The 27,807-nt window shown below is 38.8% G+C and overlaps 2 protein-coding genes across 6 annotated transcripts; both read left to right on the top strand.

Moving 5' to 3' along the window:
• Nucleotides 1–1,795: 1,795 nt before the first annotated feature.
• On the top strand, nt 1,796–5,941 carry LOC148741732 (protein NipSnap homolog). Of its 4 annotated transcripts, none has more exons than XM_088745332.1 (4): nt 1,796–1,934; nt 2,092–2,178; nt 4,014–4,097; nt 4,927–5,941. In XM_088745332.1, exons 1-3 carry the CDS (start codon nt 1,808–1,810, stop codon nt 4,088–4,090), a joined length of 291 nt encoding a protein of 96 aa, XP_088601458.1. In that variant the 5' UTR covers nt 1,796–1,807; the 3' UTR covers nt 4,091–4,097; nt 4,927–5,941. The 4 variants fall into 4 exon arrangements, with proteins under 4 accessions (XP_088601458.1, XP_088601486.1, XP_088601468.1 ...); XM_088745360.1 differs by lacking the exon at nt 4,014–4,097 and adding an exon at nt 4,162–4,245; XM_088745342.1 differs by lacking the exon at nt 4,927–5,941 and adding an exon at nt 4,275–4,885.
• A 1,845-nt stretch (nt 5,942–7,786) lies between these two features.
• On the top strand, nt 7,787–27,490 carry LOC111331395 (uncharacterized). 2 transcript variants are annotated; one of them, XM_088745309.1, is made up of 21 exons: nt 7,787–8,135; nt 9,540–10,912; nt 12,135–12,436; nt 13,978–14,034; nt 14,317–14,435; nt 14,851–15,045; nt 15,785–15,995; nt 16,765–17,072; nt 17,843–18,074; nt 18,283–18,306; nt 18,479–18,962; nt 19,331–19,684; nt 20,358–20,384; nt 21,142–21,331; nt 21,649–21,831; nt 21,959–22,037; nt 22,495–22,619; nt 23,236–23,385; nt 24,516–24,684; nt 25,688–25,878; nt 26,292–27,490. In XM_088745309.1, the coding sequence occupies exons 2-21, from the start codon at nt 10,818–10,820 to the stop codon at nt 26,574–26,576; spliced, it is 3,780 nt and encodes a 1,259-aa protein (XP_088601435.1). In that variant the 5' UTR covers nt 7,787–8,135; nt 9,540–10,817; the 3' UTR covers nt 26,577–27,490. The 2 variants fall into 2 exon arrangements, with proteins under 2 accessions (XP_088601435.1, XP_088601438.1); XM_088745312.1 differs by lacking the exon at nt 9,540–10,912 and having other exon boundaries at nt 7,788–8,135.
• Nucleotides 27,491–27,807: the final 317 nt, after the last annotated feature.

Here is a 27,807-nt window from a genome sequence, read left to right on the forward strand (position 1 = left end):
AAAGATGCAAACTAATACAGATAAAGCTTATCGCTGCTGATATTATCGTTTAGAGTAGGTTTAAGTTCTTGAATTAATAGAGTCTCCTTTATCTTGCAATGAATATCAGAACGACCTTTTGTTTATCTCAAAGTGGTCCCATTTCATGTTGTGACCAGTTGACGTGACGTGGTCTGTTGTGACCAGTTGACGTGACGTGGTCTGTTGTGACCAGTTGACGTGACGTGGTCTGTTGTGACCAGTTGACGTGACGTGGTCTGTTGTGACCAGTTGACGTGACATGGTCTGCGATAGCAGATGTATGACAGGCACTTGTGAACCCTTTAAAATGTTCAGTTTTTCTGTCATGCAATCTACGTTTTGTTTTTCCAATGTAAAAATCCGGGCAGTCCCAACAACTAGCCTTATAAACAACCCTTGACATTTGGGAACGGTTGATCTTGTCTTTGTACGGAAAAAAGGACTTGATGCGATGAGCGCTCTGAAAAATCACCATAAGATCAATGCAACCATAAAATTAACTGTCACTTCTGAAGATGTATGTCGAAACATACGAAACGTCAAGTAAAGTTTACTGATCTTGTTTTCCAACATGCGTTTTACTGTCATGTTTGTAACTGCAGTTTGTGTGCTATTTCTTATCAAGCTACGATGGCCAAAGAGAAAGAATTTTTATGATTTTGTGATTAAAGTAAACCTAGTTACACTACTAATCACACAGAAAATTCAATGAAAGCAGCGATATTTTATAGAGAGTTGTAAAACAAAATTACATAAAAAAGAATAAAAAGAAAGTGGTCAAACCTAAGACTGACCGACCCAGAATGAAACGCTAGCTTAAATAATCCGAAACTACCGTGATGCCACGCGAACCTCTTCAACGTTCCGTCAGGATATTAATTTCTGACTGATTCGTTCCCATGTCACTCAAACGTCAGAAATTACATTTTTCGGCTAAGTTCGGCTGCACCAGCTAAAGAAAAAAAAAATCAGTTGCGGAACTCTGGGAGTGAAGTGTAGCACGTTAAAATCAAATTTTTTCTCACTGAGTTTTTTTTTACTATTTGCGCAACGGACTTTGCCGAAAAGCAGGGACTAATCGTAGTCAGGAGCCATTTACGCAAATATTTTACCTTCACCCTCCCCTCCAGGTTGTTTGGTTTAGCAAGGGATCGGAGAGAAGACTGGTAAATATATATGTATATAAATTATATGGCAGACAGTAAAGACAATTGCTGATGAGATCTTGGGAATGAAAGTGTTCAAAAGATAATTAAAATAGTAAAGATGACAAAATAAAGTGATCATCATGAATTGCCTTCAGTTGGAAGGTGGGCTCCTTCTTGAAAAATTATTGTTATTATAATTAGTATATTATCATTATTATTCAGGGTAATTATTTTGTAGAAAGTGTTTTTCTTATTTTTGAATTTTTAGTCCTCTCTTGGAAAGTGCAGGTGTACTATTGAAATAGTATTGACAATTCAAATGTCACACAATGGTTATATAACAAGGATGCTACATATAGCATTGTGTCATCACTAGACCTTAGTACTTATTGAAAACCATTAGTGTAGCAGTTGAAATTTCATGATCATCAACTGAATGTGACTTAATTACAGTACATGTATATAATTTTGTGATTGCTTATAATAAGTTAATTGAGTAGTATTTATCTCTGAGTATCTGATAATAGAGCTGCAATAAACACTGACAACTTAGTATTGTTATGTTCACAGCAAGTGTCTGATTCAGGAACTAAATGAAATAAATTTTTACATTAATTTTAGGTGTTTACGAACTGTGCATGTATGATTTAATCCTCGGAAAAAAAGAGCAGTGGGAACACAGGTTTATTCAAGGATTTTTTGAGAGATGCAAGCTCTCTGAACCAGTTGGTGTCTGGTTTACTGAATTTGGTCCCATAAACAGAGGTACTGTTAGTAATAATAATATTATTGTTCATAGACCTAGATCAACATAAAGCTTGAAACCATTTTAAATTAGTTTGGTACAGCAATCTTGAAGCTGATTTCAATTTTTTTTTTTTTTGGTCTCAACCTGTTTTGTTTTTTTGTTTTGGTTGTTCAGTTGTCATGTTGTGGCCCTATCGAAGCCTAGATGATCGTTCTAAGATTCGTAAGGAAGCACAAGGACTTGAGGAATGGGTTGAAGCAAGTAAGGCCAATATGTTATCAGATAATTTTATTTTTATATGCCGATGGTGGGTGTTTTACCAAAAATTTCATATGATCTTTAAGTCAAAGTTGCCACAACATGTGTACTACCCAATACCTAAATACCGTAACCCTTTAAACCTTAAGAGTGACTATCATCCAGGGCCCAGTTGCTCAAAGGCCGATTAGCGCAAATCCAGGGTTAAATTTTAATCCAGATTTCTATATTTCTCTGTTCTAAAGCCGTTTTGGGATAATTTTCCCAATTCTTTTTAGAGCACCCAATCATCGAACTGTAGACAAATGGAATTAAACTGAACTGTCTTTTAAAGCTTTTAGATCTAAATCAAATTTCACACTAACCCTGGGTTATCTTAACCCACCTTCGAACAACCCAGCCCAGGGCTCGACACAAACAGTAGCCAACTAGCCACAGACTAGCCACAGACTAGTAGAAATTCAGTTTTGGCTAGTAGTTTTTGATGTCCAATAGCCAGTTTGGCTAGTAAACAAACTGTTCAAAGTTGTTGTAAGATCTAAGATGTCACCAGCCACTTGGCAAGTACGTGTAAGTTAAAGGTTAGTGTCGAACCCTGGCATCTAATTTCTCCTTACAATATCACCCCCTGAATCACACATAAAGGTCAGGAGAATAGAGGAAATGATCAGCATAAGAGTGACCAGCATCTAATTTCTCCTTACAATATTACCCCCTGAATCACACATGAAGGTCAGGAGAATAGAAGAAATGATCACCAACTAAAGAAGCTCTTGACTGTTAAAAAACAATTCTGCTAATGGGTAGCAGGGTTGGCATAGTGGTGAGAGCGCTCGCCTTCCGCCAATGTGTCCCGGGTTCAATTCCCAGACCAAGAGGTTTTTCTGCGGGTACTCCGGTTTTCCCCCTCTCCTCAAAAACCATTTGAATTTATTTAATTTAGAGTTTATTTAGATTTATACACGACCCCACAAGCTGTTCAGCTTTAAACGTTATTGTGTCTAAATAAAGGTGTTATTGTTATTATTATTATTATTATTATTATTATTATTATTATTATTCCTTGTTAACACCTTTGGAAATGTGTGACAAACAGTATGAAGAATATGCATAATGGGCTTAGGGTGTAAAGGGTTAAGGAAATGAAAATTTCAAAAGAGCCTGTCCAATCAGAAACCAACCTTAATGAGGAACCTAGATATCTTACCCTAAAGCAAGAGTTAACGAGATGATTCTTGAGAGCTGTTGAATCAATTTCCTTAATTTATTGATAAGGACATCTGAGTGAAAAAACTTGTAATAATAATAATATAATAATAACTTGTATTTATAGAGCGCTCCTATCTTAAACTCATGGCGCTTTACAACACTGTACGGGGAACTTTACCAGACTGCTAAGCAGTTTACAATCAAATGAAAGCGAATATAACAGATGCCCCCTCCCCCCTAATTCCCAGTAACCAGGCCAGATCACATCACAGTAATCTCATGAAGTAGGTTCTTTAACATCCCCTGCCTAACCTAATTAATAGCTGCAGGAGACAGGACCTCCATTTATTCGTCCCTATCCGAGAAGACTAGAATATCTAACCATTTCTTGATTGATGTTCTAGAAAGGTAGCATATTCTTCTCAATTATTTTAAGACCCTGATTGTTGGTCCGGCCGGGGTTCGAACCCTTGACCTCCCACACAACAATCCGGCACTTAACCAATTGAGCTAACCAGGAGGCGTTTATGAAAGTATTGAGGTAATTTGTAGGTATGTTAGCTAAATGAAAGGAGGGCATCATCAGTGACATGAATAAATGAGCATTTCTTATTTTTCTTTTTTCTTAGTACGAGACTGCTCTTCCTTTTTAGCAAAAGGACATAACAAAGTTCTTGTACCAGCTGAGTTCTCTCCTTGGAAGTAACAGACAGGTGGATATTTTATTGTGGTTGGAATGTATTACTAAATAATGGTGCATTATGTTTCTCTTTTTAGTTTGTGACTGCCTTCCCTTTGAAAAAAAAGCATTTTCTAAGGTTCTTATTCCAACACAATTTTCCCCATGGAAATAAATCAGAGGTATACTTGCCTTTTTGTCTTTATTGCAGTAGTGCGTTTGCAGTCTCTGGATCCACTTGCTGATTATATAAATTGTAGATTGAAGGAGATTCTAGGTCAAGGAGCATGATGTCAAAATGGAATTCTGTTCTTAATTTAAGAGCTCATGCGATCAGTGAGCTTTATTTCACACAGTGATCCTTGTGAGATATATTGAAAGAATAAAATTTCATAGCAGTTCAATCCTTGATGGTTACTCGTACCACTGGTGAGTTGGTGATAAAAGCTAACTGGTACAACTCACCATTTGAGATCTGCTTGGTGGAGATATGTTCTGTTAGACCTTTCACTTATAAGATCTCATTAGTAATCCTTATTACCCTATGCCATACAATTGTTATGCTGTCAGTGTGGAGAATTTCATGTTGGATCAACTAATAATCCCGTAACTGATATTTTCTTTTATCTCATATTTTGTTTACTAAATATTATATTGATATTGTAAGGAGAAATTCTGTCCTGATCACTCATGGGAGTTAAAGGTTGAACAGTTTTATCTCTCTTACCTTATATTTCTTGGAATGCTTGGGCTTATATATATATTTTTTTTGAAGAAGTGTTGATCCTCGTAATGTGTGCAACAATAAACCTTGTTGAATGAGTTAAAGCATCAGTCTTTGTTTGTTTTTTTTTTTTTTCTAGGTTTAGCTTGAAGCTTAAATCTGGCAAAGATGGAAAGTAGCATGAATGAATGGCTCAGTAAAAAGAAATACGTTGCATAGTAACTCTTTGATAGCATACAAACTCCCAGGAAAATAGGAGTCTTGACTAACCCGGAGATTTTTGAAAAAAGGAATAGTAGTTGTTTGAAGAGTATGATTGACAGTTCACTTTTTCAAGTGGAACTAAAGATGCTGATAAGCTAGGAATGAGTTATTTAACAACAGGGAAACCCTTACGTACCCAATTGTGTATATTATAACAGGAAATGTTAATCACTAGTCGGAGTTTCAAAGTTCCATAAAAAAAGATATTTTTTTCAATGATTATAAATATGTAAGTCTGATTCAGCAACATTTAATGAGCTTTCTTTATGAATAGTTTTCATATTTCTTCTTGGCAAATGCTGAAAGGAATTAGGTGAAAATCGCAACTGTTACTCTTTTCGTTTAGTGACCGTATGTTTAAAGGTAAAGTCAGGTCAAGTCAAGTCAATTTTTATTTAAACTCGCACAGAATAATTAGTACAAATTAGTGTTTTAAATATTAAAAAAAAAAAAAGGGGGAAAGGAACAAGGGAAAGGGAAGTTTTGATGAAAGTGTGGGGTGGGGAGCTATAGACCAGTGAGACAGAGGACTGTCAGAGTAAAGGTGATGATGATGATGATAATAAAACCACTAAGTAAGGACACAACAAGAAGAACGAAGAACAAAGCAGATACACTCCTCTCGGCGGTTTACGCCTAGCCTAAACCTCTTGTCTTTTGCGAAAAGATTCCTCTGCATGACGACTGTGAGGGAGAGGATTAACTTATGGCCACAAAGTTATTTTTTGTCCAGGGTTGGACTTGAACCAACATAGGTTATTCCCCCTTTTTTGCTCCTAAAACAAAAATACGAAATAGTATTTTTCCAAAAGAAGTTTTATTGAAAATAGTAAAAGGATAGAAATAATCACGAGCTGAAACAAACGCAATAAAACTACGAATCACACCAACTGCTACAACTAGTATAATTGCATATGATCTAAAATGAGGGAGGGTGGGTATATGGGGTAATTAAAATGGAATTTAAAATACTCAGTTGAGTACGGAAGCGACTCGGAAAGTGAATTCATGGAAAACGAAGCATGACAGAGAGTTGAGGGACTTTCCAGTAACTAGACTTCTACCACAAGGTCTGGAAAGAAAATTAAAGCCTCAGCAAAATTTGATTTATGAATCTACTTCACTGCTCCTTGAAAATCTGTTGAGAATACTCTCGTGCTGTAGTAAAACGTGGAACAGCACCATCATCAAGTGAGAACATAACGTCCCTAGCTTCCACCTCGCCTACCCACCGTAATGAATCAAATCAGATTGAATCAATGATAACTGATTCGGAAGCCGCGGGTTTTGCCCATATCAATACGTCAACAATGTAGAAACTGCAAGTATGGATTTAATTGGAAATTAAATAAAGTCGACTTCTCAGTTTTGGTCATGAAGCCTCTTCTTCCTGACTCTGGCATAAATAACCTAAGTAACATAACTCTTGTTGAGAACGGTATGGTCACGACGGAACCCAGGCAGGTGGCGGAAATATTTAATAGCTATTTCGCCAATGTAGTTTCAACAAATCACCGTGAAAATGACTTCAACGATCATCCTAGTGTAAATCTAATCGCTAGCAAAATGCTGCTAGATCAGTTTGTCTTCCAGCCTGTGAGCTGCGGCTATGTTCGTCAAATCTTAGACAATCTACGCGCCGGTGGTGCAAGGAAGTGAATAGGCTCAGAGAAGGAAACAACAATCCCTTATTCTGTTATATAAATATTTGCATAACGACGGTCCCAAATATATCAGAGATTTTTTTAGTTTTAGGGAAACTATGTACAATCTGAGAGGAACCCGCATTAATTGTGCGCACCTAAATTTAATTTAAATTTTATGTAAAAAATCTTTCACTTATATGTGTGCGCAGCTGTGGAATGGATTACCTACAAGTGTAAAACTGGCCAATAATATCAACCTTTTTAAGAAGCTATTGAGAACATTGAAACTTTAGCTGCTTCTCCATTTTATACTTGTATTTAAGTGACTCTCAATTTCATTGTACAAACTTAATTTTTAATCTTAATTTTAAATTATTTAAGCTATTGCTTCACCATTTTATACCTGTATTTAAGTGACTTTGAATTTTACTGTACAAACTTAAATTTTAATATATATTGTTAGTTACTTTAATTTCTAATCAATTAGGTTTTGACAGTATGTATTTAGGTTTTTTAGATTCTTAATATTAGAGGCACGTACGTATTTTGAACGAGCTCTATGAGCTCCTTGACGCTACGTGGGTAAATAAAGTATTGATTGATTGATTGATTGATGTCATCAAGATAGGTGACAACAGCTTTTGTGGTCAATTTTAAGCAAAAGAACGGATGTACTTTTTTCGAATCATTAAACAGAGGTAAAAGGAAACTTATCATAGGCATGTGATTGTAATTGTCAAGTGAAGCGTGCTGCAAATTGACCAATCACCGTCGAGATTTACGTACATTTTAGCCTTGATCTGCAACGTGGTTGGTTTTTGTAGACACTGTGAACTGATCGCGGAAGGGCACAGGCAGCCCAAGCTCACTACGAGAAAAGCGGACGTGACTCTTACCGTGTTGCGTAACGTTTTATATTTATAAAGGTTTGTATGGGATGTTATCGGTTTGCCTTAAAAGAGAGAAAAAAATGTCTTGTTTTGAAATATAATGGGCTCACTTTATTGCCTTGTTGTTTTCTTTGTTGATTCCGAACGTCTCAGGCCATTTTGAAGCGTTTTCGGCGAGTTAGCGCTATGTTGGTAGCGCTAACTCGCCGAAAACGCTTCAAAATGGCCTGAGACGTTCGGAATCAACAAAGAAAACAACAAGGCAATAAAGTGAGCCCATTATATTTCAAAACAAGACATTTTTTTCTCTCTTTTAAGGCAAACCGATAACATCCCATACAAACCTTTATAAATATAAAACGTTACGCAACACGGTAAGAGTCACGTCCGCTTTTCTCGTAGTGAGCTTGGGCTGCCTGTGGGAAGGGCAGCTAATCGATTCTTATTACAGTTGCTATTTTGTAGAACTCCTTTACAGCATATAGTTCATAAAGACTTCCAGACAGCTCGCACTGGAACATAATGGCCGGCCTTGGTAATAGTAAGAAGTAAGTAATGACTGTGAAGAATTTGATCCGGGATTCTCATGTCACAACGAGTTCTTATTTGCGGCTAGCGTGATGTTTTCATCTTCTGAGAGAATGATAGTTGTGTGGGACATAACAGATGAAGTGGGTTTCTCATCCGCAGTTGATTCGACTTTGCTCTATCTAACAGTAGAATTGAGCTGTTGAATATTACGGAAATTAATGTATTTTTATTCAAATACATTAACTTTCGATTAACTTCGAAATCAATTGCCGCATAGGAAAGAGAACTTTGTTGAGGTAATATGTTCGTTGGGAGTTAATTCTTATATAGAAATCCTGGCTTTAGTTCTCTCGGTCCTGACTTGGTGACGGTTGTTTTAAACATGTTTTAGCCGCGACATTTTTGTTTAACCTCGTACTCATTATTATGCAAATTACTCTTCGATAAACGGAAAAAATACCAGAAGCGATTGACTTCCTCTGGGAATACGGCTCTGCTCGGATCGTGCCCTTTTATCACGTCCTCTTGAATGACTCACAAATTAGATTCTGTGACGATTTCAGTCTAACAAAGGTAAAAATCTAGTAACGAAAATAGAGGCTGGAGTCCAAAATTCCAAACTGGGAGCTAACAAATTGGCTTAAACAAAAACTCGAAAAGAAAATACAACAAATTCCGTAAAACAAACAAAATTCCCAAAATCATGGGTAGCTTTTTGTTTGTTTGTTTTGAGTAATATCATGCCAGCGTAGTTAGTAGTTCCCTCTACTAACTATGATGCCAGAGAGAACGATCCAAGTCTACCCAGAGGACGCCCCTGTGGGATTAGCCCTTAATCCTCTTACCTACCAACCGCGCTCGACTTATAAATATCCTGATGTGATTATGCAACAGTTCAGTTGACCTCAGACCTTGCTCTTGTGAGCTCCTCTTCCCATTAAAGGTAGAGCTTTAAATATATACTTGGCCTCCACTCTTCCTTTCCCCTCCGATAATCGCACAGCCCCTTAGATGTCGGTCAAGCTAAAGCAGTTAATACGCATGCGCCAGCAAGCTTTTCACGCCAACAAGTCAAGCCTGATGTACAAGTACTAACGAAACGCAGTAAATAGCTAAAGGAAACGGTGTAAAGCAAATTATTACAATTCCAAGGTGTAAGATCTTAAAGGTGTCAACCCGCGCCGGTGGTGGAAGGAAGTGAATAGGCTCAGCGGATCAAAAAAGCAAAATTCGTATCTATTTTCCTCCCTCAATGTTCCTGAGTACAACAACTTGTCTCCAACTCACTCACTCACTCATGCCCTTGGCCTCGGGTGAGGTATGGGCCAACAACCTCCATCCTCCACCTCACCCTGTCCTATGCAGTGCGTCGTAGGTCAGACCACGACCAGTTAGATGCCCGTATCTCTTGTCTCCAACAGAAGTTGCTAATTCCATCAACCATGCATTACTGGAGCCACTTCAATCTTACGAGCCCATCGAGAGAGAGAGCGTGTGGCCTTACAGTTGCCCCTAGAAGAGAATCCGGAGTTCCTAGAGGTGTCCGTGCAAAGAGTGAATAACAACCAGCTTCACCTGAATAAGTATAAAGCCCGTGGCCCGGATGGTCTTTCCAACTGGGTGTTAAAGGAGTACGCCGAAATTCTAGTTACCCCTATTCAAAACATCCTGAATGCAAAAACTATCCTCTATGTGGAAAATTGCACTTGTCACCTCCCTGCCTAAGGTGAAGCAAGCCACCGACCCAAAAAAGGAACTGCGTCCAATCTCTCTCACTTGTACCCTCTCGAAAATATCCGAGGACTTTATTGTTTCTGATTACACAAAGCCTGCCTTAGAGAGCTTAGTTGACTCCAACCAGTTTGGTACCATATCTGGTTCTTCAACCGTGTTGGCACTCGATAGTATGATTCATAAGTGGCCTCGAAGCAACGGATGGTAACGGTGCTTCTGTGCGTGTCCTCCTCTTTGATTATCGAAAGGCCTATGACCTCATAGACCACAAGATTTTGGTCAACAAACTGAAGCAGGTAAATATTCCTAATAGCGTGATCAACTGGGTTATTGACTTTCTTTCAGGAAGATCTCAAAGAGTCAAACTTGGAAAGGACTTCCTTTCAGAGTGGGGCACAGTGCCATCTGGAGTACCACCAGGGACAAAGTTGAGTCCCTGGCTTTTTCTTTTAATGATCAGTGACTTGACGGTTCCAAGTATCTTTAACATGTGGAAATATGTTGATGATGCTACGGTATCAGAGAGCATACCTAAAGGCCAACAGAACAAGTCAAAAGAAGCAGTCAGTAGATGCTATCTACGACTCGTCCAAGGAAAATTTGTTCCAGCTTAATGGCGAGAAAACAAAAGAATTAGTTATATCCTTCATTCGTGATCCTCCGCAACTCCCTAAGCTTTGCATAGACGGATCTCCTATCCAAACCATACAGAGCACAGTTACTCGGTTTGACAATCAATGATACATTAACGTGGAACGACCATATAGAAGAACTTGTCAAGAAAGCGTCTAAGAAATTGTACTTTCTTATTCATCTTAAGCGTGCGCATATTCCCACTTCAGATCTTGTAACATATTTTTGCGCATGTATTGGGTCTTCTCTAGATTACGTTTGCCCTGTTTTCCATCACAGTTTACAAAGTATCTTCAAGTTGAGCTTGAAAGTGTGCAAAGGAGGGCCCTCTCATGCATTTTTCCCAGGATGCACTACTCGGACGCCCTTCGGTTAGCAGGGCTCGAGTCCATCCGGGCCCATTAGGAAAATTTGACAGAGCATCTGTGTAAGTCTATTGTTAATGATTCACGTAATAAGATTACCATATTCCTGCCTCCCTCACTTTCTATTTCATATGAGCTGAGAAGGCAGAGGAGGTTTGCCACGCCTCTTGTAAAGACAAATAGATTTGGAAATTCAGTCACTGTTAAGAGTGCGAGGGAAGCATTTAAGTGATTTTTAAGAGTAGTCGTCTTTGTAATTTTATTATAGTGGTAGTTATAGATCATTTCTTATTTCTTTCTTGTAAAGAGACGCAATTCAGTTTTTTAACTGCAATGTTTTTCTTAATAAATACAGTCTACAGTCTTCAGTTTTTAATCACATAGTTACATTTTAGCTGCTACAGAAACTGCGGAAGTCACTTGTAACACGTATGCGTTATTAACCAAGCGTGAGGTCAAGATGACTGGATATTGGCCGAGTTTTTTTTTTTTTGCATTTTTATGGACCGAGACGAGGTCAAGGTCCATAAAAATGCGGAAAAAAGAACGAGGCTAATATCCAGCCATCTTGACATAACAAGCTTGGTTAATAAGGAATTTACCATATTGCAAAAAGACTTCGCTTTACTAAGAAGTAAGAATGACTTGTTTACTTGAGAGCCGGGAAAGAAAGCCAGCTGTGTTTTTAGCACAACAAACTCACAAGAGTCGTTTCTGACTTCTTCGTTTTGATTGTCTTCTGCCGCTTTTTGCGTTTCTATCGCCGAAATTGTCCAAGAATTACGAACGTTGTTCTAAATCTATTTTTTTCATGCGCGGGATCGATGCGGGCAATCCCGAGCGAGCAAGATGGACCCATCTTGCCCGGTGGGGTAGCCAATCAGAACAAAGGATTCGCTTCATCTTGCCCACAAGCACTGCGAGCGATGTTATAAACAGCTTTATTGAATCCCACCTCCCCTTATATAGAGTGCGTGACAGTCTATAAAATCACTTTCTAATTTTAAATCGGCATGCTTAGAATGCAGGCAGGCCCTCTTTATAAGCTGCTCGTTACGAGTGTTTCTAGGTCTGTGAGGATAATGCATGACTAAGCGTTCCACTCAAGCAAGATAAACAACGTAACATTCTGAATGTACTAGAACATTTTAATGTAATTTCGTGATTTATATCATTGTCGTTATGTCCTTATGTCGCACAGCGTGAACCAAGCATTCACTACAGTTACGCTGTTAATGCATAGAATACCTGATTTATGATTCCATGCTGTCAATTTTGCATTAGATTTGATGCAGTAGAGGAAGTGGAGCTGTTAGTTATGGACAAACCGATGGTAGTAATTGAAGAAGAGCATCTGGGTGACCGTTTTCCTGTAATGCTCCCGAGATGCACGGAGAGAAAGCCATCAATTAAACGTAGGGTAGTAACTAGAGACGAGCCTCTGCCTGACCCTCTGCCTGACCCTCTGCCTGACCCTCTGTCTTCAATGAACGAGAGAGAGCCACCACCTAATCGTAGTATCAGGAACGATTCCATATCTCGATGTTATCAGGATCAGGTCGATGGGAAAATTCCTAGTGGTTTTGGTAAGTATAATCACAGAAAGTCTTAAGGATTGGCGAGCTTCATGATAACCCGTCGTAATTCTTAATTGATCTACCCGTTAAAGAATTTTGTTGATACGTTCAGTTTAGTTTCTCTTGAATTAAATTGCCAAACTGAAGCTATCACCATGGTTGGGTTGGACCGATGAAGAGGATAATCAATAAAAAGAGAAAAAGGTTCGAGAAGTTTACCCGGTTTACGACTGACACACTTATATGGCTAAAGTTATAGGCATTTGCAGCATATTGCATTGTGGATCTCAACTGTACTTAGTCATTTGTGGTCACTGCACGCATTTTGGCTTCTTATCAGAGATGAGTTAGACTGAGGACAAGAAAAAAGCCCAACACACGTTTTGTCTTTGGTTGGAAAAAATCGAATCATGTAACATGGATTCCCCACTTGACTCGTTTTCTTTGCCAAGCGTATTCAACTAGCTTGATTAGATTCGTTGTTCGAGCGGATGCCGTCACCAGGAAGGTAATTTGCCATCTCGTAGTCAAGGAGTACCTTGCCTTCATCCTCTTTTTTCTTCTCCATAGATGAAAAGCTTCTTTCTGCAAGCAACAGCTGCACATAGTTATACAATGAACTCAATTGACAGTGCGGCTATGATAATTAGCTGTTGCCAATGATCTATAAGAGCACGGGCGCGTGACTAGCATCAGATAAGCTTTTTCGCCTCCACCTCAGCAAGCATGAAGCAAAGTTTGATAACTGTTGCGTTAATTTTTGGACTGAGCTATTGGTATGCGTCTCTCCTCTGATAAATCATAAGAAAAGCCAACTGATCAAAATGTGTGTACGATTAAGCCCATGTCTACGTATAGATGAAAAATGGAGTCAAAATTTGGTTTAAAAAAATGAATATCAGCGACATCTGCACGCACCTTAACCTTATGTGCCGATTATTTTCGTTCTACCACTTTTGACGTCACTTGTTATCTACCATTGGAGAGATTTAGCACCACGTATACGCGAGACGTGAACTGCAAGAGTGACCACACGACCTTGTTTTTCCCGCCATTTTTTCACGTTTGCTGACTGCGCTTTGCCGTTTCTAAGTGTGAAAGTTGTAGTGTTTGGATAGACAATAGAGACTATATAGGTGCAAACTCAACTAGTTTAATGGCGGCAAGTAACAAAGGTACAAAAGTAAACACTGCACGCTCAAGGAGAATCACGTGCTTAGCATTACGTCATAACAAAAGTAACCTGTTTTTTTTTTTTTTGTTGTGTATGTAAGAATTTCGTCGCTTTTAAAATCATAGACTGGAAGTTAATTGCCGGAGAAAGGGCACCAAAATTATTTCTTGTAAGTCGTACAGGAGCACCCTCAAATCCACTGTGACGTGAGCTCACTTTTAGCAAAAGCAGCAAGGTTAACGCTATTTAACGTGAAACGTGATAGGGCCAGCTGACGTTTGCCTTTTCACGTAAACTCGATGCTAAATCTCTCTATTGTCTAAGCAAACACCTAACAAACTTTAATCTAAATTTCGTTTTTACCATCTATTTATAGAACCAGAGGACGAGCATGATGGTATCGATGCTTCTGAGCAACAATCTGAACGTGAAAGTAAGTCAGTGAAAGAGGGCACCTAAGAAAACGCAAATAAACAGACCACTTAAACATTAGTTTTACAAAGTCAACGTGCACTCAATTTGTTTATTCTTGAGTTTCTTCCTTACCTGACGACTGTTCATCACATAAGAAACGAGGGCCACATTGAGAGGGTCTTGGAAATCGAACCTACCTCTTTTCTATCTTTCATGTTGAAATTTGTAACTTTGGTGGTTGTTTAGCCACTAAAGGTTCATACTTGTGTATCACTCTTGCGTTTGTCTGATTGTTTTACAGAAACAGAGAAAGATTTGAAAAAAGTGCTGCGTAAAGGTGATTTTGATGCGATTGAACAAAAAGTAACTCCAAAAACCCTGACAAGGTGTAAAAGTAATGCCTTACTCAAAGCTTTCCAGGTTGGTCTGATAATTTTATCTTTACCTATTTTACTGGCATACTTAACTTAAGGCTGTTTCGCCAGACCAAATGACAAAAGTGATCCTTAACTACTGTGATTTGATTTCAATACTCCATATAACTAGCTATTCATAAGTCTGCTACTCTCTCAGCTTTTAGCTTCAAAACTCAAGCCACTTGTAACTTGTTCACTATCCGAGAGTGTACTTGTATCTTTATCACCCTTGAAATGTCACACTGACTTGCAATCACGTCTTTTTCAGTTTTTTTTTCTTTCTTAGCTCTTTCTCCCACAATTGAAAAACTCTCCTACCACTTTCAAGAACGTGAGGCTAACAAGGAATCAGAAACAATAACATTCATTTTAAAAGACCTTTTGATTAAAGGGATAACTGTATTTCTTGTCAAACATAGGTCAGCAAACAACTCCGAGATTTAGCACATGGTGCAAACCCGGAGAAAGACGATCTAGAGATGCTGGAAAAATCTATAGACGGGTTTACATCAGCCTTAATAGACCCTCTTAAAGCCGACGCCGATACCAGAAATACATTTCAAAGTTGTTTTGATGATGTGGTGGACGAGGCGATCGACAAGAAGCAAAAGAAGGTACTAAACGAGTAGTAAAAATGGTTTCTAACCAATACGTATGCGTTATTGACCAAGCGTGAGGTAAGATGGCTGGATATTGGCTGAGTTCTTTTTCATGGATCGAGACGAAGTGGAGGTCATAGAAAGGAAAGGAAAAGGAAAGGAAAGAAGAGAGACAACAATGTCTTCAAAAACTGCCTCTGACGAAGCCTTGTGTGATATTACAACGGGGAAAAGATAATTATGAGTTTTGTGCGCACAATATTATATTTGGTACCATCTCATTATACAGCACGTCATTTGAATGTCTTTGCACTGTCCGCACAAAGTAACAGAGGAACTGTAGTGAAAGCAAATTATATTATTGTGAATCCACTAAATGATGTGTCATAAAACTGAATGATTAAAAGACGATGAACATGCCTATATCTCGACGCAATAGCTGATCTGGCCAGAATTTATTTTCCACCTGAATTGTATTAGTTGTTTCTGAGGAATCTTTTATCCTTGTTTTGGCATGGCTTTTCTGTTTTAGATCACAGATGACGTCAAAATGTGGTAAGGACAAAAAAGTGGCGTAGGAGGCTCAGCCGAGAGCGTCACTGATGTGTTGCTAGTATTGTTTAAATACAATGAAGGAGAACTTTGTTTACGGTGACGTCATCTATGAGGTTCTCCTCCGATAGGTAATATACAAGAACCGATGCAAATTCAGCTTATTGTTTAAAATAATGTATGGCGACGAATTTTTTCGCAGTTCATCTCTCATCCAGTGGTGTATAACTTGCTTAAATCCAGATGGTACCGCTCCTTTTTCAAAGTAAGAAAAGAATCATGGCGGACACCTAAGCGTTGGGGATACCTTTTTCTCAACCTCTGGACAGTGTTTGACATCGCCTTCTTCCCCCTCCTCTTTGCCATTTTCTTCGTTCTACACAAGATAAAACGGGCGTTAAGGAGAAAAAGAGGTTTGTAAGGTGGTTTTTTTTTGCATTCGTTAAGGTAGTTGAAATCTTACAGTACATGGTAATTTGTCATTAATCTGTTTAGCAAGCTCCCAGGTATTCAAAAAGTTTGGGCCTGGGGGAGGGGGGGAGGATGAAGGGCAGAGGATGATAGCTTTTTGCGTCTTAACCTCCGTCCATAAAACTGAGTTTGTGCGTACGCTAGGCCCTCTCAACTGACACAACGAGGATTCCTTGGGAGAACTATGAAACATACTATTTTGTTAGTTATGCCGAAAAACGTGTCATTTTTTAATTACTCTTAATTCCTGGCGACAATGATTTGTTGCACGACCTTTCAAGCTTTACTCGAAAGAACTTACCCTATCTCGACAATCTGGTTGATTCTGACCATGAGACGTTCTTACGAGTACAAGATCTCATTAAACTGGAGTGTTTTTCAAATAAAGCGCTGGAACTAATGATTTGCGAGATAACTTGGTTTTATCAACTGAGTCAAAGCCTCCCGCTAAGAGTTACTAAAGCTGCCGTTTCGAGGGTCAGTGCGAATACCCCTGGTCAGTGCGAATATTATCAACTCAGTTGATAAAAACAATTTGTTCCCACCAGATCATAACAGTCTTAAGAATGATTATGATTGCTGGAATCAAGTCTTGAGATTGGACGCAACTGGGGAGTTGTTGAGATGTTTGATGTCAGTTATTGTATGTCTTCTTTATCGATCAGTGATTTTATCGCATAGCCTGTGATGCTTTCCTTGATAATTTTGCAGAAACGAAAATGTGTTTTGTTTTGACGCTGGGCAAAGATACCTCAAAAAAAGAATTTGATCTGATTAAAAAGACGATAAAGTACATCACTGGTGAATATGGCTGCCACTCTGCCAAATACTGTGTTTTACATAAGAACAAGGAAATGATCGGTAATGTCAACTTTGAAGAGAGTTTCTCTACTGAGGATGCACTTCGAGAGAAGATTGACTTGTTAGAAAAGCCAAACTCTACCAGTCCACTCCATGGAGATCTTACGACCATCCGAACTGCATTCGCAAACCAAACTGCTGGGGAGGAGGCCAAAAAGGTGAGGTAGACGCGTGCGCAACCGTTTTCCGGAGCTCTGTCGCGTTCTGTCCCTTAACTTGTTTCATAGGCTCATTTTTCGATCCTCGCCTTGGTAAGTTCTATGAGAGGTTTAGCGCCGCGTTAGCGTGAAACGGCAAATGTCAGCTTGCCTTTTCATGTTTCACATAAATAGCGTGAACCTTACTGCTTTGGCTTCGCGTGAGCTCACGTCATGGTGGATTTGAAGGCGCCCTTGTATGACTGACAAGAAATAGTTTGGGTGCCCTTCCTCCAGCAATTAACCTGTGGTCTGTGAGAGAAATTGATGAAGAAAATCCCACGTACACGGCAAACGCGAAACAGGTTACTTTCACGCAAAAAAGCAAAGCGCAACCGGCAAACGTGAAAAAATGGCGGGAAAAACAAAATCACGTGGTCACTCTTGCCGTTCTCGTTTCACTTAAACACGGTGCTAAATCTCTCTTTAGTTACCAATTAATATTCAACGTTGATTGATTTTGGCTACCGCACGCTACAGTTGATTTCTGGTTCAAATGGAAACTCTGAGGTATTTTTTTATTATTTTTCCTAAAACGAATTTGAGGGAATCATTAAGAGCAAGGTGTGTTTTTCCTTCCTCAGTGTTTCCTTGTCGAGAAAACTAATAACTGACATTATTAGAAGGCTGGTGTAGTTCCAAGATGATAATCATAATTGATAAACATTATAAATTTGGTGTTTAGAATCAAATAATTAAATATCACATTTTTTATTTTATTTTTACATTAGGTGGTCGTGCTCTTTCTTAATGACTCGTTACATATGGTGGGGGGAACCAGCACCGAGTTTCTATTGACCTTAGTAAAGGAGATAAAGGGTTATAAAGTTGACATCTTTCCCGTTGGTATCGGGGAGTACGCCAAGTTATCAGAATTAGGTGGAATGGCAACTAAAGATGGCACAGCGTGTCACTTTGGAGAATACGTTTCACCCGAGACGTTGGGGACAGCTGTCGTACAAGGTAACTTGAGCAGGTTTAACATTATGATAAGACAGCACACATTCTAAGAATGATTATTCCTAGTTGGTTTCGGAAAGTATTACTTGCCGTTATTACAATTCAAATTGAGAAAAGTTACAGCGGTGATGTATATTTAGCTCTCAGATCTCTCTTCACTGCGCGGAAGTGTGACCGGCTTTATAATTGAGATGATTCACTTTCCTTGCAGGTATCGAGGGAAAGAACATCTATGGTGAGTGTGGGCTATTTTTAGTACTTAGATTTCTAAAGAACGTTACATTTTTTCCTGAATTTTCGAGAGACTATCCTTGAAATCTGAGTTTTCTTTTGATAGTTTCTATCCTAAGCTTTCGTCTCAATCATTGTCTTCCTAGTATAAATATAGTTACTATCATATCTTTCAGAGAAATACAAGGATTACTTTACGACTCCTTATTTCGTCTTTGTTCGCGATACGCTGAGCTACCTTACCCTCCTTGGTCTTCACTTCACCATTTGCCTGTCCCCTTCAACTGTTGTCTTCCGTCAAATAGAATGGTTTATTTTAGTATTTTTCCTGGGACGCGTTTTAATGGAGGTGGATCAGTTTTTAAGCGCTAAAAATGCTAGAATAAAAGCACCAAGAGAAAATGGGGATGGATTCAGCCACCAGGTACCTGAGGATCAACAAGAAACAAATGAGGCTGGAGAAGACAAGGTTTTGCTGAAGAAGCCTACTGACAAAAAGGATGGAATAAAAGCACCAACGCTATCGAAGGGAAATAAAGATGGATCCAGCTATCAAGTACGTTCGCCTGAGGATGAGGCAAATGAAGCAAATGAGGCAAATGAGGAAAATGAGGCAGGAGAAGACAATATTTTACTAAAGAATCTTAATACCTATTTCAGGTATTTCAGGTTTTGATTGGCCGTTTTCTAGTTATATGTCTTTGACAAAACTAGATTTTTAAGGATGGGGAAAAGAGTTTGTCTAAGGTCAGCAAATCAGGCTACTATTCTTTGCTTAGGTGCACTGGTCATCGTTCACAGCTGCATCAATCAATCATGATACGATTCTCTTCACTGCCTGGCTGCATCAGTAGCAGCCAGTGTTTATTGTTATGGTACGCCATTAATTGGGTCATCATGCTCTTTGTTACAACAGATAATGGTACATACAAGAACTGATTATTTTGCTTGTGAATAACACAAGATCTCTCCATTGATTATGTGAAATAATGCTCTTCTGATGCAGTTGATATCCATTACTTTTATAGTGACCGTTGGAATGTGCTTGACTTCATTATTCTTGTTTTCTACCTGATTACCTTCATCTTGCGCATAATCACATGGAAAAGCGCCACAGAGGTATCAGACAACAGACTCTTGGCTGTGTCAGAGTATTCGTATGGCTTCATCGCCATGTTTCTCACACTGAGGGCCTTTGGTCAGGTCATTGAGCGCACGCGGAGAATGGGTGAAATACAAATCGCTTTGTTCTTCGTTATGTGGGATGTCATGACGATATTGTGGCAGTTTCTGGCTACGATTCTGGCATTTTCTTTAGCCATGACCAAGGTTTATGTTGCTGAGAAAGCCTATACTTCAGGGAAAGACTCCGCGAAGGATTTGTGAGTACAGATTATGAACTTGTTCAATTCTCGAACCCGTGAACGACAAATTTTAACTGGTTGGGCTAATTTATTGGGTTCTGTTTTTAGAGAGCTTTTCTTTCACGTTACGGACGGACACCTAGTATATATCTAAGTGCCTAATGTTGGAAACAGTGGGCTAAAAGCTGATCGACTGAAAGTTAGTGTTTCGATGGAAGCCCAACAGGAGAGAAAAACTGCTTACATCAGAATGCCAAACTTTACATGAAAGGCCGATTTTTGACAATCTTCATAAATAGTCAGGGAGGATGTCTCAAAAAGAGGCCTAACAAAGGAACTACGTAGCACCCCTACTACACAAAAGGTTTGACATTAGAATCTGATAGGTTGATATCCAGAGAGAGCATCGCTACGTCAGTCATTGTCACAATTGTGGAGTCAGTGACTTGCTTCACTCTAACCTTTAGAAGGGGACGGGATACTTCTGGAAGCACCCATAAGGATGGGTTCAGAAATATTGTCAGTAACATTTTCTACGGAACTACCCTCCCGAGTGAAATAAAATTGGGTGTCAAAGTTCCATCTTCCCCCCCCCCCCCCCTTCAGTTCCTTAATATGGAACAATTTCGGTGGGTTAAACCGTAAACCATGACAACGGTTCTTTAACCATTTATTTTGTCCTTTTTTTAAGGGCATGCAGTGAATCAGGGATAATTTGGTAAGAGTAAAATTGTTCTTGTTATTTGTTACTCTAATTTTTTAACATTTTACACCAATGTCTGAAATACACCTCATGACACAAACTTTTTGCTAAACTTGAATTTCGCTTTCGTTTTAAAATTCGTTATTTAAAGCTTTAAATTTTTAGGCAAAAAAATAAGCAACCTATTATGTCAGCTAGGTTTCACTCACCTTAAACAGTGATTAATGGATGGCTACCTATCTACCTCATGGAAAAGCGAAATAAGGTCTCTCTAAAGAGGGATAAAAGTGAGAAAAAAAATCATAGGTGTTAAAATAAGTACTGATGAAAAACCACGAGTTTTACCAGCTTCATCATGAAAACTTGCTGACAAGACGCTGTTACCTTTCATGGCTGCAGCGTTACGAGAACAAGAAGCAGAGGTGCGACTGAAGAAATCCTCTTTGCTCCCCAGCCCTCGCGCGGCTTCACAGCCTGTTAAAAACGCTACTTCGCCACCTAAACTGCACAAAAAAGCCAGCTCAACTATTCCGTCAACCTTCCTAAGAGGCACCTTACAGTTTTTCCATCTGGAAAAAATATTGTATCATTTTGGATACCAAGACATGAATGTGCTGATAATTGAGCTGACCTGAAATCTGCGCCATGTAGGAGCAGTGACACAGTAGCTTCCGAGACGAAGATCTTTAGAAACAGTTATGACGGTCATAAGGATCTAAATTTAAAAAAATTGAACGGTTTTTTGATCTAACTCGTTACTTTTGTTCTTCAGTTGGTGGACCATGGCGACACACCTTGGTTGGTCTTTATTGAGCTTAGCTGACCTAGATGCATTTAACTCCGTCGACAATCCTTCTGTTTCTCTTATTCATGTGCTGTACAGCTTCTTCTTAGTCATGGCAGTTATTCTTCTCATAAACATGATGATTGCTTTGCTTTCTAACACCTATCAGCAGGTTAAGGTACTAAACAGTCTCTCTGCCTTTGCTGAAGTATATTAATTCTGATCATAATCCTGAATTAAGAAAATATGATAGGTTCTCAACAATAAACAGACTTTTTTGGCGTAAAACACATTTTTCGTAGAGTTCTTCAGATTCCATGATCATATATCAATGTCTTTTGGCCTAATGACGCTTAAGACAAAATGATGTCAAATATTTAGTTTCTTAGATATGATTTGTCAAAATTTATCTTCCGCTAACGTTGTGTCGCCTGTTCAGTGATTTTAGACCAGCCTTAGAGGCTGTTAAGTCCCTCTTTTTTACTCCATTATTAGGATAATTCACTCCAGGAGTGGTCTTTCAAGAGAGCCATTACTGTTAGGACTTACAGTACCTATCATCCGATACCAGTCCCTCTCAACCTTTTGTCGGTTCCACTGATTGCACTCTGGAACCTCTGTCGAAAGTGTTCGTGCAAAACATCGTCAGACAGTCCTGATTCGCCTGAGGGCGGACGGGTAAGCTGGTAACGCAGTGCCAATTAATTTTGTGGATTTTAACAAGCTGCTGTTGTTGAAAGTTATAATTGATGTCTGCTCAGTGATTTTACTTCACTTTTGATGTGAGCCTTCTTTGATTCGACAGAAAGAAGCTCTGGATAAAGTGGTGAACAAACTACAAAGGGTGTACTTCGAGAAATACGGTTATGAATTTCCCCTCGCAGGTAAAGAGATATGCTAGATTGGTAGATAGCCCCACAAATCTATGATAAGGTCATAAAAATGATATGATGCAAATAGATGTTATTCTACCAAGACTTGCTTTGCGAATGTTTCTAAAGAATGTTTCTTTGCGAATGTTTTCTAAAGAAAGAATGTTTCTAAAGAAGTTCAAGTCCAAAACTTGCTTTGCGAATGTTTCTAAAGAAGTTGAAACCATTACAGATAACATTCCAAATTCCAATTCGATCTGGAAACAGTGGACAAGAAGAGCCAGCCAGTGGAATGTCCATTGCTAAATCGTTATTTATTTTTATTTTTTTTATAAGAATAAAACAAGAAATAAAAGTTCACAAAGAATTCCAGTAATTATGGTCTATTTACGACGAGGCGCATCTTACGATTTTTCTAACACGACTCAAATGAGGTCAGTGTAATACGTGGTGTCCTCGTTTTGTTTAGAGGGGAAAAAGATAGATCACTTGGTACAAGAAAATGAAGGAAGTCGAAAATTGACCGATCAGATAGTTCGGCAAGTATTCCGACCGCGTGGAAACAAGGAGGAGAAACTTGCGTCTGGCCAAAGCGTGAGTATTTTTCAGGCCCACAATCACATGTTAAGGTGATTGTATCCTGCCACATCAGGATACACCTTTGTTATCTTTTTAATTTACATTATTACCCTTTCGATTCTCTCAAACAAAAATTTAATGCGCGTTTGAGAAAATCACTCAATAAATGCTCTGTTGTAATTTCCTTCTTCCCTTGAAGAAAAACGAATTCGTTTTATAGTGACATTAAAAGGCTGAGCTAAAATGCTGCTCCGGAAAGAACAAAAAAGTCAACAAAATTTGTTGTCGAAGCGCCATACGAAGATTAATGGGAGGGTTATGAAATAATTAAAACCACTTCTGGCTTGCTGTCATGTCGGCTGATAATATCTTTGGTTAAGAGATTGTCCTCAAAATTCCACATTTGCCCTTGAGGCTTCGCTTTCCGGCGAAATATTCAGTTTTGAACAATGTCTCATGACATGTTTAGCTGGCATACCAGCCACCTGAACGGGTTTATTTACGAAATGTATAAAGAGAACTAGATTTGGAGAGTGATATAATCAATCATGCTTGTGTGAGTCAAACTTTTAGCCTCGCCTTTGCGCAGCTCCTTCATGTTACTGAAGTTTTGCTCAATCGTCATTTATAGGCGTGGTATGCTTCGCCGGGGATTTCTATCGTTGGCTGCCTCCTGACTTACATGGGATCTGATTGCGACACATGTAAAACGGAAAAGCCTAACAACATTCACAGTGCCAAATTCAAGTCTCCCTTCACACGAGAGACACCACGATTTGAGGTGTGGTTTTGATTTATAGAGAATAACTTACTACGAGCAACAAATTTAATTCGCACACTTCTTGCTCCATGATAGACTCTCTGGATATGCAAAATTAGTACATCTGCTTTTGACCCCTCCCTTTGGAAATCCCAGGTAATGTTAACCTCTCTTTTATAGGCGCTTGTATTCTTTTCTAGTTTGGAGCACTATCACACTCACTTTTTAAGAATGGACCCAACTGTGCCTCCATAATAGAAAGACAAGACTGGTTCTTAATAAGAACCTGTATATTCCTCTTGTAGTATTCTATTCTCACCTTTTCCTTCATGGTAATGTGTCAAGTTCGATCTCATTTGGGTACTGAACCCTTCAACCCCTAAGAGTGAGTAACACGTAGTTTCTACTTACAGCATCATCCCTGAATCAAACATCAAGGGCACAAGAATACAGTGAATAATCACCAACTGAAAAAGCTCTTGATTGTTCAACTAATTCTCCTTGAAAGCACTTTGAGAAATGTATAGGGAACAGTATGGAAGATATTCATAATGATGTTAGGGTGTAAAAGGTTGAATTTATCTTCCTGCTCCACTTCTTTGAGGTGCATGTATGCATGTATGCATGCATGCATGTATACATGTATGCATGTGTGCATTTATGTATGGGGAACAGTAAGGAGGATATTCATAATGACATTCGGATGTGAAAGATTGAATTTAACTCCCTGCTCCACTTTTTTGAGGTGCATGTCAAGGTCAAGCGGTTATACCTTTGATGCCCACCTTTGAATAACGTAATGGTGCCTTCGTTCAGCCCAAATTCCCTTTCAGAGTAATCGTTTTTTTTAATATTATTATTGATATCATAATTGATATGAGTGCTATTTTTTATATGATTATCATCATTATTACAGTTGTTATTGGAGCTGCTTTTGTTTTTTATATGATCATTATCATTTCGGTTGCTGATTGTTTATATTATCGCTAACATCTCAATCATTATTATTATTATTTTGTTTTGGTGTAAGAAGCAAGGATTCCCGCAGTCTCATAAGTGAAATAAAGACTGAAAGAAAATGAAAGTATGGTACTTGGGGTAACCTTAACAACTTCAACACCTTCAATACAAAAGTCCGTCCTTGTTTACAGGTTCTTATTCAGGAGACTGGGGAGAAGCGTATTGTGGCACTTGGTGTTGTGGATGAGTTTTACGACTGTCACAAAATGCCTGGCTGGTATTCTGGAACAGTCGGTTACCACGTGGACGATGGGAAAATTTTTGACACTGGCAACCCTAAGTATGGAAGAGAAGTCGAAGGTACGGGTTGCTTTGATGACAAGTTTAAGATATCTACAACAACGATCTAGAGGCATTTGGTAACGTAGTCAACGTCTACAGTGGTTCTGAGGGGGAACCTTGCGACAATGGGTTCCTGTTTTAAAAAAACAAATAGATTCAGAAATGTTTGAAAACGTTATGGGAAACACTTTGAGATCATGATAGACCTCTAGAGATGATTACTCTGACGTACATTGGATAAATTAGGAAAGTACTGTAGTTGTGCGCGCAAGATAAAGTGTTGAACGAATTCCGTGTGCCTAGAGTGTAAAACTAAAAGAGACACCTGCATCCTTCGATCGCGGGGGATCGAACCCTCGCCTTCTGCTTGCCGATCAAATGCTTTACAGAGAACACATTACAGGCCTAGAAAGAACTAGATTCATATCAACATATGACACTGTTAGGATCATTGATATTGATAATTCTCCTCGTATAAACAGAATAAGGGAGATTAAACTTTGTCTTCGGATGAACGAAGAGGTAGGTTATTGATCAAAATCAAGCAGCAAAGAAAAATGTTTAATTTCATACAGTGTTGTTACATTGTTGGCTATATAACGAAGTTTCCAGAAATCGAGAGAACAATTTATAACACTGACTTACCACATCACTATGTTTATAAGCCTTGCTAGAAACTTCTCCTCATTCCAGAACATTCTGTTGAGTTATTTTAGAGATGTCTCATCATTAGCGTCTAGAATGTTCTTACTGCTAAGAATGGTGTTTAAAAAATAGGTACGACATAATCGACTACTATGAATAAGGTTCGAGATCGTAAGATTTAGTAAGGTTTTCAGAAGTTTGAGATACCACTGTAAAGTTAGGTCGCAGATCTGTAAAGTGTTTTAACTGGGAAAACAGGAATCTACTCTTGGCTTCGTGACAAACTACCTTATGTTTGTTTGTTTTTTTTTTTTTTGTTGTTGTTGTTATTATTATCTTTTTGCTATGAGCTAAATTTTTTATGTTGATCATTTAGGAGCCATGGCTTACCGTGGTGATCTCATCGCCTGTGAAGTTGACTTTGAAAACGTCTCCAAGGGCGAAATCCCTGTGCTCTTCTCCTTGAACGGCAAAGAAGTGGCGCGTTCTTCGATGAAATATACTTTGGGACAAGAACTATTTCCCTTCGTCTCATTAGGATATGAAGGCATTACAGTGCTCACAAAGGTATGTTCGAGGAGGTAATGGGCTAGAAATTAGAGCTGTAATTTGTTTGGCTTCATTAGTGATCTGCTAACATATTACACCTCGGGAAGCTCCTCTAGCCACAAGAGATTGTTCCTGTGACTAAATCAGAAGCATTTGGCGGTGGAGCTCTCTCTCTGTGGCAGCTCTCAGATGCTGAAATCAATTTCCATCATTGAAAGGCAGAAATTTGTCGTATCCAGTGTTGAAAAGACCACGAAAACTTTGTTCAAGTCTGTGTAATTTTCAAATGTTTGTGAACTTTACAAAACTATCCACCCAGTATAACAAAAAGTCTGTGCCCAGTGGAGTTTACAGTTCACAACTATTATCATCGCTGTCGTAGATTCCGGTATTTTTTTACATTTGAAACGTTTGATTTGCGCACGCTTTAGATGTGCTATCGTGACAGAGACCGTTTCAGTGGAGTAACAAATGAAGACATTCAGGAGAAAATTGAAGTTCTGAGAGGTGATGTTCAGCATCAACTTGCCGAGCAAGCGAGGAATGTTCAACATCAACTTGTCGAGCAAGCGAGGAATGTTCAACATCAACTTGCCGAGCAAGCGAGAAATGTTCAGCATCAATTTGCCGAGCAAGCGAGGATGTTGTCGGAAATGAGAAATTTAGTTCTGCGTTTGAAGGAAGTAAAGGATAAAGAAGAGCAAGAAACAGGCTGATGATTTGAGCTAAGTCTTCGGGTAATAATGGATTGTGCGTAGTTTGATGGATCAGAGAGTTGATTAGTTGTAGGCTTGCAGCTATAATTTCAACATTTCCTAACTTTTTTAATGGAGGGAGGAAAATAAAGAAGGCTTGATCATGTCTGTAATTGTAGGTAAACACTGGTTTATTCAGCTTAGGCACAATATATATTGCATGTCACCACTTTTTTTCAATAGATGAAAGGATGCATATCCAAATTTACTTGCAAACTATATCTATAGCTGTAATATTTCTTATCCATCAAATTAAACTAGTAGTTTACTTACTTACAAAGAAGAAAGAAGTTCTGAAAAACCAGGCATTACCCTGTATAGGTTACTTTAGCTTTATATAACTCCTAGCCCCGGTTGTTCAAAGGGAGGATAACGCTCTATCTATTGGATAATCTCTATCCGCTGGATAGTGCAGTACGTTTTTTTTTTTAACACTTATCTGCTGGATGGCGATTTATCCATTGGACAGAGTTATTCGCCCTTTGAACAACCGGGCCCTGGTCAGGAATTCTCCCTTTCAGCTGCTATACGCATGCGCTATACGCGTCCTTGCAAATTATTTGGGAGAATGTAGAGTTAAATCAAGATATCACTTTGTTAATGACCGAGTCAGTGTGTTATTGTGTTTGCTTTAGAACGCGTGAATATTGTAGAGCGGAAAAGTGCTTCTGCTAATCTATTTACATTGAATTGTTTCCTTTCGTTTAAGTGCCAATATGTTAAGATGAAGGAGAACGCATTCAGAACAGTCTGTGCGAATTACAAATACTCTGCTCACCAACCACATAATCTTAAGTTTGTTTCAGAATTCATATTACTTGTACTCTTTCAATCGTTGCATGAAGTGTAAAAATAAATATTTTTGATAAACGATAGATTAGTCGTACAATCAAACTCCTTTGAAGTGTGCTCACTCGGGAAATATCCCAGTAAGAGAAAGCCTAGGTGTACGGTATTTGTCTCGAGCGTGGGACAAGCCCACGACATGCCCACGACATTATCAGTAGTTTCAGATCAGAGTTCCTCAGGTGTTACAAGGAGGGGACGTGGAAGTAAGGAGACACATTAAGCCCCCCCCCCGCACGGCCCCCTTACCCGCAGGGTTTTTCTTCTCGTTCCTTTCGTAAAATTCCAATAAGTCTCGAATATAGACAGCCTTAATCTGAATTATTGTGGACGTAAGCGCAAAGGG

This window comes from Stylophora pistillata, chromosome 1 (genome assembly GCF_964205215.1).
Source record: "Stylophora pistillata chromosome 1, jaStyPist1.2, whole genome shotgun sequence".
In the NCBI taxonomy this organism is placed as follows: domain Eukaryota; kingdom Metazoa; phylum Cnidaria; class Anthozoa; order Scleractinia; family Pocilloporidae; genus Stylophora; species Stylophora pistillata.